Below are 9,594 nucleotides of genomic sequence, written 5' to 3'. Positions count from 1 at the left end.
AAAAATGTTAAGGTAGTTTAAATAATTTAGAAGTTTTCGTTGTGTGGTAAAGTTAATTGAACTACTCCATATTTCAACCACAGTTTATAATCTCAAAAGTTCACAGATATTTACGTCTCGTTTTGGTCTGATACAAAACAAATATCAATAAATAAAAAACAGGTGATCAAAGTATTTGTTTGATTGCAAAACAACTGAACAGTTTATGTTTTGTATCCCACTGATAGGCCTGATCTGGTCCTGTGAACCAAAATTGAATTAGTTTGTTCTTGTCATCTTCCAACTCATCCACCAAGTTTTGTCATAATCCATCCACAACATTTTGAAATATCATGCTATATATTGTTTTTGGCCCCATCTCTCAATGGTGAAGAACCACTTAAAAAAAAAAAATACAAAAACTCCGTGTATCTGGATCCAGAAAAATTTGTCATCATCATATACCCAACCTGGCCACGAAGTTTCGTCCGAATCCATCAATAACTTTTTGAGATATCATGCTATATGTGATTTTATCCCGATCACGCAATGGTGAAGAATCACTTAAAACAATTCTCGGATCCGGATCATTCCCAAAATCAAAGCAATTCTTCATTCTCACACACCCAACCTGTCCACCAAATGTCATCCAAATCCTTCCACAACTTTTTGAGACATCCTGCTCACAGACAAACAGACAGACGGGTAAAAACATAACCTCCGCCCACCTTCGGTGGCGGAGGTAATGAGAAAATTACTTGGCATCAAGAGACGAAGAAGATTGACATCTGAGATGATACACAACAGAAGTAGTCATAGATATCATTATTATCTATAATAAAAAATAGTCCATGCTACAAGCAGGTATTCATCCAGATAAAAGCAAATCATTGCAGGAAGGAATTATTTGGTATAAAAATTCATACCCAAAGCATTTTCTCATTTTCATGCATTTCTGAAATGAGCTATTAAGTGCAAAATAGGGAATTTATTTTTCAATGGGACAACAAACCTTCAAAATGTTTTTTTGGCACCTGCTGTTAACTCTCACCACTGGAGTTAATTTAAGAGCAAAGAACAAGCCCATTTGATGAACAAGAAAACCATTGCCATACATACACTGGATGCAAAAATCCATAATGATTTCAGAGAGGAGCTCTTGGTTGATGGTTCCTCATCCTGTCTCATAAATTTTTTATTTTTTTATTTTTAAATACACCAAGCATGCCGAGAGGCATAAAACGAGGAAAGAGGAATTAATCACTCATTACAAACACACAATCGATCATTCAAACCAGTAGAGTAAAGAATAATTTGTACACACTCAAACTCATTGTGCATTGCTGTATATTACATTGTACCTTCAAATAGATATGAACCTGGGGGGGGGGGAGGGAGGGGGAATATATTGTGCAGGTTGTGCCTCTTCTACCAAGAGCTGGGCAGTAGGTTTGAATGAAGAGGAGTGTGGAGGGATACTGTAGGATATCAAATATGTTTTTGAGTTTGCTGCAATAAGAGGAGTTTCGAAGAACTTCATCCCTCTGCGAAATCTACAAGGAGAAGGCATCTATGGCTTGAGACAAGGAGCGTGCCAGTGCAGGATGGAAGGTTTTCTGTGCAGAACTGTATTTGTAAGTTTGGTAACCCATCTGTGGTCAAGGAATAACAGAACGAGTGATAGGCTGTGTCTGACAGTACACAAATTCAAGAGGCAAAATAACCAGTCAGAAGTGTCCTTGGATATTAAGGAATTGAATAATAGACAATTAATTCCACAACTTCACACATGCACATGATAAAAATATAATTGTGTGCATCAATTGACTTTAACCCTGGCCACTATGAGCATGATTCATGGGATGGAGAGAAAGAAAGCTATATTGTTCACTTTATGTACATACATTTTATGGAAAGAAAACAAAACAAAGCAGGATTCCATTAATTGGCAAAAGTTTGGCATATGTGAGCAGCATCTGCTCATGCCAATTACCTCGGTCCAGACGGTGACTGGCCCATTCCCTACCAATCGCAACGCGGGGCCAGGGGTGAGAGGCCACATGGCATAGAGTGCACGGAAGCGACAAGATGGTGCACGTAGCAGCAGCAAGAAGTGAGGAGCATCGCTCACTGTCAGAGCCTGCAAAGACAGAAGAAGGCATTGTCCTCCATATTGTGAGACTAATGACAATATTATAGACTTTAGCTGCATGAGCTTGAAAGTTGTTATTTTAACAAAGGCCTGCAGAGTGAAAGCCATGACAACTCGTGTTGGAAGTGAGCAAACATGCTTATAGAGAGCTGTAATTACCTGCAAACTCTGATTGCGAAGTTTTGAATCGGACGGACAAGGCAAACAGCAGTGGGTGAGTGCATTGGCAATCAGCTGGCGGTTCGAACCTTTTGAAGGCCCAAATCTACGAGGAGCTACACAATGGAAATAAACGATAGTTTTTTTGTGACACCAACCAGGCTTTCCTCATTCCAAGCACCCCAACTTCTGCTCATCCAACCCATCCTTTATATTTGTACCTGGTGCCAAGTTGAGTCCGTTGTATTGTTCCATGGAGTTGCCATCTTCCTCTGCACGTTCTCTCAAGTCTACACTGAAAGCAAGTACATTTCACAAGGTGTGATTAACAATTATTTATTCTACAACATACCGATGTTTAGAATATGCTCCCACCAATGGGTTTGATCTTTAAATTAAATTTGGGTTTGATCAGGGCAGAGAAGACCAAATGCTATGAGAGAATTGAATTGAACAAACATGAACAGGAATGGATATATTGCGAGGAGGTAAAGCAGCAAAACAACAAAGCCACCTGGGATAAAGTCACACTTCCTGACAGTCTCCTATTTCTTCAATGACCTCAATTATTCGCACCATCTCATTGTGTCTGCTGGGAAATGTTTTTGCCAAAATCTTTTCACGAACGAGCTGAGCAGGCCTGATAATCGACTGAAAGTGGAAGGAATTTTGCCAGTTTCTAAATTTGTCAAATGCCAGATACCTCACCTACTCTTCAGGAAAGACACCGTGGGATCTTTAACATCCACAAACTAATATGAGGGGACAGGAAAAAAACCAGGTTGACTTCACCTTTGCAGATGGCACCAATCAGACAGTTTAGAGTCAGGCTGAGAAACAGACCCATACTAGACAGGTTAAAGACAAGTACGCTACCGCCGTGCCAAGCTGTCAGACCAAGTTATTCTCTTTTACAATTCCTGACATTTCTACACAATTTGGGACTGGCCTGATGATTTACCATATTTTTAGGTGTACAAGTCTATATGGAGTACAAATCAAATTACATAATTTTTCTCATTTTTCTTCCTTTCATTCATAGACAAGTCAATTTGGAGGACAAGACAAAGGTAAATCAACTACGACGTATCGTTATCTACGATGGTTCTTCCAGGGCCATGAACATTTATGAGGAATTTTATGCATTTTTTTTAACCACTTTATGGAACAACCTTTCAAATGAATTAGGAATGTAAATAATTTTTTCAACAGGTTTATCATATAGAGATACAGTATTTAAAACAAGCTGCAGAATCATTATCAGCAATGGCTCATAGCACATTACATTTTGTCACAGTTCACTACTCCTTAATAAAAAAAAATGAACACCTGACATTGTAAAACAAGCACTCAATGTTTATCCACCTTACTTTGCACCAGCGATTAGCCTTCTTGGTTTTATTAGTAGTCTGTAAGGTATCCTTCACTTTACGCCGGTCCCAACCATATTTCTCGCTGACAATGTATTTCCAGTGCGCAGTCATATTTTCACCATTTTCCTCAGCGAACTTAACAACTTCCAACTTAAAAGCAGCCGTGTATGACTTTTGTGACTTTACAGGAGGCATTTTGAGATGAAATAGTAAGGATAGACACATGAATAGGATTGAAAGGGATGGCTCAAACGTAATTGGTGAGTATGTGCTCACGACCCCGCACACGTGAAGTGAAAAGCAAGGTTAATTAATCGGTTATCAATCATCCATCCTTCCTTTTTATCAGTTTCTGATCATCAGTTTATGATCAAGACATAACTTATTTAAATTGAATGTTATATTTTGAATACAATTTGGAACATGAATAGGAAGCCAAGTCTGTCGTTTCAGCATACATCGTCTCAGAATTCGTCCTGATCGCACATGCACAGAGAGGAGTGAGATAATATTTTTACTCTGTCTGGCAGTCAAACAAAACAGAAAATCATTCCAAACAGGAACCTTGCTGTTTTTAAGGATGTTATAAATTACACAAATAACATGCGTGAAGAACTAATGTAAGGTGTTAGATAGGGTGGTGTAATAGACACTGGGGAAAATGGCGGTAAACCCCAGAATTTATTTATGCACCTTTAAACCTTTATTTATACAGAATTATATACTTGAACACTGTAGAACACAAATTGTCCCCATAATACGTACATCCAAGAACAATGCAATGTATTGATACATAGTATGAGAGGGCGTGACATATGTCTTGGTGTGAAGAAAAGGACACTAATATGGCTATGTGTGTACGATACTGATTTACACTGCGTTCTATGGTCATCGATAAAGCCTCAATCTCCTAAAGTGTTCATAGAACATGATCGTTATTATTAAAAGGTAAGTTTCATGATCTTAATAACTCAAGAAAATAGTTAAACTTTATTTTACATCCTGAATACAGCAAATGAGCCTGGTGTTAGCTTTATTGTTAAGTTGGCTGGTTTAAGGTCTTGAGTTTGAGCCCATGTAGGGCCGTTACATAATAAAAGGTGGGTTGACTCAGCCTGTCATCTTTCCGATGTTGGCAAAATGCATAACAGCTTAATGGAAACTGGGGGTACGGCATCAGTGGCACAGCTGTGCTGCCAGCAATGATGCAAATAGCAGCCATAGGCTGCACACAAAATGATAGTAAACTCCCAGGAAAGAGGTTATATTAACACCACAGCTTCTTATTCCATGTCTTGCTTGTTCTATTGTAGGGTTTCAGAGTGTAAGTGGTTGTGTACATGCAGGCAAACCTTTTCACCTGTTAAAATACATCCAGATGATGCAACCAGCAGCCGAAGGCTGCATACAAAATAATAATACAGTACAGGAAAATATTACTTTTTTATGTCCTTAATACATGCAAATAATACTATATTTTATGTCCTTAATACATGAAAATAATACTTTATGTCCTTAATACAGGAAAATACTATATTTTATGTCCTTAATACATGAAAATAATACTATATTTTATATCCTTAATACAGAAAAATAATGCTATATTTTATGTCCTTAATGCAGGAAAATAATGCCATATTTTATATCCTTAATACAGGAAAATAATACGATGTTTTATGTCCTTAATACTATATTTTATGTCCTGAATACATGAAAATAATACTTTATTTACGTCCTTAATACAGGAAAATAAAACTTTACATCCTTCATCCAGGAAAATAATACTATATTTTATGTCCTTAATACAGGAAAATAATACTACAAGCTGGTAGGCAGACATGGGTAGTCGCCTACCCAATAGAACCTGACACAATGGGCCTGTTCGATGGGGAATGACCTGAGGATTAAGCACAAGAAAATTCATGATTCTAGCTTCAAGGGTTAATGCTGCAGATGGTTTTTTCGTTAAAATACCCCCACATTTAGAGGTTTTTCGGCCGTTGCTAGGCAACGGAGGGGTCCATAACAACGGTTCTTTCTCCCACATAACTTGGACATACCATGAACCTACCATACCAGTTTCATGTATATCTGACTCATAGTCTCTGAGATATTACGAACTTCGTTTTTTTATTGTTTTCGACCAGAGTTCATTCAAAGTCTATCTTCTCCGACAGTTTTCATAGGATTCAGCTGGAAATTTTTGACAATATGGCTGAATGTACTGCCCATAGTCGCTCGTGGCCCGATTTTTGAAAAAAATTAATTTTTTATGATTTTTCAAAAATTTCAAAGTCCTGTTGCTTGGCAACGGTGGTGTCCATAGCAACGGTTCTCATTTGCACACAACTAGGTCATGGTATGAACCTACCAACCAAGTTTCATCAAAATCGCCATTGTATTAACGGAGCACTGGACCGAACAGACAAACAGACAGACAAACATAGACGGAAAAACTGATAATAAGGGTAGAACAAATTTCTAAAAATAAAAATAAAAATTTTTTTTACCGACTGGATCGACAACCTTATATTTTATGTCCTTAATATAGGAAAATAATACTTTATTTTATATCCTTAATACAGGAAAATTATACTATGTTTTATATCCTCAATGCAGGAAAATAATATTTTATTTTATATCCTTAATACAGGAAAATTATGCTATATTTTATATCCTTAATACAGGAAAATAATACTTTATGCATGTCCTTAATACAGAAAAATAAGAGTTTATTTTATGTCCTCAATATGGAAAATTAGACTTTATTTTATGTTCTTAATAATATTTATTCATGAAAATAATAGTACAAAAACAATGCACAAACATGTTAATTAAGGGTATGGTTTGGACAAATTTTAAAGTTGAAATTCCGAACCCTATTTTCCCCATTACCCTCTAAGTTTGCACAGCGTGGAATTGTGGTTCATGGGGATTTTCAGGAATGCAACCCTCATGAATGGCAAGGCCCTCCTGTATACACTTAAACGCTTATTAACACAGAAAAATCGTGTTCAATGAACTTTATAGTTATTGATTGATTGGATAAGTTCACGTGTATCAGTGAGCAGATTAATGTTTAATTGCTCACCCAAATGGCAAATGTTCTGGGCAATGATTTCTGTAGTGTTTTAAATTAACAATTATACAATTTATTTCAGAAAATATACTTTGCAAAAAAAATTATTATATGCAATTCAATGTCTTAAACCATAGATAAGTCGAGTCTGAGAACAAGTCGAGGACCGCACTTCCGGGGGGGGGGGGGGGGAGGGTAGAGTTATACACCAAAAAAAATACGGTAATAAAAAAAACTCCCACCTCAAAGTCTCGCTTAACAGTGCCTAACAAAATGTCTCAGCAATCTAGCTTTCATTACATGTTGCATCAGGCAGATTTACTCAGTCGTAAAATGTAAACGTACTTCCCTGAGGCCTCACTCACTCGCCTCTCACAAAAAGCAGTAATGTACATTTCCTAAAAGTTATATTATTGACACAGAGAAATGCCTCAACTTAACCAGAAAAAGTCAGTGCCACAAGAAATCTCAAAAAATTCATTCAATTGTGATCGCTTTGAATTTGTTTAATTTATACCCATTTATACCCACATTTATTCCCACCTTCTCTCTGCTCCATCTCCTGCTCTTCCCCGTCGATGAAGAGTTTTAGCTGGAGAGTTGGACCTTCGAGAACGAGCATCTGTTAATTTGCTGTCTCTTCCCAGATGCAATCTTGACTGTGAAGAGCTTTTCACTGGCATCCGAAGTTCAGGTAGAAGAAGGTTCCCACTGGATTTTGCAGGTCTAAGCCTTGATCTTTGAAGAGAACTAACCGTAGGTTTCATCAACGATTCACCAGCACCAGTTCGAAGGTCGGGGGTAGAGACCGAGAGCACCGCTTGACGACCGTGTGTTGCTTTGAGATTTTGCGGTTCTCGTCCACGGCCCATCCGCCGGAGGAGGCGTGCTGGGACACGACCTTGGCCACGACCATGACCTCGTCCTTGTTCCAAACCTGTACCCCACATTTCCATCACTTCTTTTTGTTTCTTCAGCAACCTTGTCACCTCAGTGCCTACTTCTCTTGCTCGATTGTTCAGAATTTCAAGATTCTGGCTCAAGTCCACACCGTCTTTCTGCCCCAGCACTGTTGCTGTGATGACTAGCTCATCAAGCTCTTTTTGGCGCTTCAATACCTCTGTGTTTAGCCTTGTTACTGCTGCAGAAAACTCATCATCATGTAGGCCATTTGTTACTTCTGTGGCATCATTTCCAGTTTTGCATGCCATTCCTGGAGACACAACTGGGTTATCACGAGTTATGCGATTTCCTGCTGTGACTTTCCTGCTGCTTCCTATCACTTCTGATGACCATGAGAGCTGTGATGAAATGTCTTCCTGTCCATTGTGCTTTGCCACCCTGACAACTTCATTCTCTGACTCCAAAGACTTATCTGGGTCTGTCACATCATCATGATAACCACTTAGGGGCGATGAAGAATTAGTGTGAGGAGGAGAACTGTCACTTTCCTTTTCCTTTTCTTGTTTCTCCTGTTCCTTTTCTTGTTCCTCCTTTTCACCATCCAAAGCATGAAAGATTTCAGCCACACAGGTGAGCATATTAACCTACGAAATACATGGAGTATGGAGGAGAGGTGAAGCACATTATATAATTGAATGAACAAGGAAAGGGAGTGGCAAGGAGAAAAGCATTGGAAAATGGGAGGGGGACAGTGTGGTGGGGGGAAAAAGAAGAGTTATGAAGTGGAAAGGTTTGGGGGGTGTACATGAAGGGGGAAAAGGCTGGACCACAAAAAGAAGAGAAAGGGTAAAGTCTACACCAGGAAGAGATGAGGAAAGAAATGATGTTGGAAGAGGTGAGAACAAGTCCCACCACCCAAAATCAAAAAGTCTCACTGGTTGATGCAACAAATTGATGGGAAACAAAGTAGACAAGTTTACAACTGGAGATGAAAGAAAAGATGGACACCATAAGTAGTAACCGACATACATGCCTTTAGCCGATTTGAAGAAAGCAGCCAATCAGCACGTGTCAGGTGCCAGGTCCGACCAATAAGAGATTGTGCTGTGTCCTCCAGGAGACAAAGGCATTCAGACACAGACGATCCACTATGTCTGTCTGAGGAAAGATGGACATTTAAATAAGTAGTATATTTTTTGTCTTACAGGCCCACTGTAGCACACAGCCATTTTAACGTATGAGGGATCTCACTATAACCCATATTTTTAACAATGAAATAATTTTAATGTCATGTTAAAAAATTTTTTTTAAATACATCAAAACTTTCCAAGCATTGGGGGAGGGGGAATGTATATTCCTGGTGTTGTTTTTCTTGGTATTGCCAATATCTCAACATTACAGATATCTCCCATGTGGATTTTTCTTCCTGGTTAAACTCCCAAAATACAGGCTTTCCGAATCAAGCCATTCCTAAACTTGTTTTTTCCCCCATTTGTGGAACTACCCTCCAGATACAGTTCAGTCCTATTCTTCCCTTCCAGTCTTCACAGCAAGTGGTGCACAATCATTTCATTTCCAATCCTTACCTATGATCTTTTCTATCCCCAATATCTCTGTAATTAAACCCACTTACATGCGGGTTACTGTATTTTATTCCCCTCCGCTTGGTTGTGTCCCACTGTGGCCCCATTGTCACTGGGTTGCCATTTTATCCAAAGCCACAAGCCGAGATTTTTGTATTCAAATATAAATAATCCGATCTATCATCCCACCTTATAAGCATGAGATGAAAACCACTCCACCCCACCTCCTTCACCATCTATTTGTGTAAACTGCATGACTGAAATTATACAGAACCATTTTGAAAGGTCAGACCATTTCTACCACAGCTAACCCACTCAACCTGTGAACCTAACTCCAACCGGCAGGTTGCTCACTTGTTCATTCGT

At 38.6% G+C, this 9,594-nt stretch overlaps 1 protein-coding gene across 10 annotated transcripts in view; it reads right to left on the bottom strand.

Annotated features, from left to right (window-relative positions):
• Positions 1-1,142: 1,142 nt before the first annotated feature.
• Positions 1,143-9,594, bottom strand: part of LOC147027990 (uncharacterized) — a 29,792-nt gene continuing 21,340 nt past the window's right edge. For 9 of the 10 annotated variants that reach the window (XM_085877895.1, XM_085877901.1, XM_085877898.1 and 6 more), the window contains 6 exons: positions 8,679-8,803; positions 7,286-8,289; positions 2,512-2,585; positions 2,291-2,406; positions 1,973-2,119; positions 1,143-1,631 (listed from right to left, as the gene is read on the bottom strand). In XM_085877895.1, coding sequence (XP_085734021.1) covers positions 1,533-1,631; positions 1,973-2,119; positions 2,291-2,406; positions 2,512-2,585; positions 7,286-8,289; positions 8,679-8,803 — 1,565 coding nt within the window. In that variant the 3' untranslated portion in view covers positions 1,143-1,532. Of the gene's footprint in view, positions 1,632-1,972; positions 2,120-2,290; positions 2,407-2,511; positions 2,586-7,285; positions 8,290-8,678; positions 8,804-9,594 lie in introns of those variants that run through there. The other variant, XR_015057360.1, reaches the window with a different exon arrangement.

Source organism: Eptatretus burgeri, chromosome 4 (genome assembly GCF_056783735.1).
Source record: "Eptatretus burgeri isolate ZD-2024b chromosome 4, Ebu_testis_v1, whole genome shotgun sequence".
Classification (NCBI taxonomy): Eukaryota; Metazoa; Chordata; class Myxini; order Myxiniformes; family Myxinidae; genus Eptatretus; species Eptatretus burgeri.
This window is presented reverse-complemented; position numbering and strand designations above follow the sequence as displayed.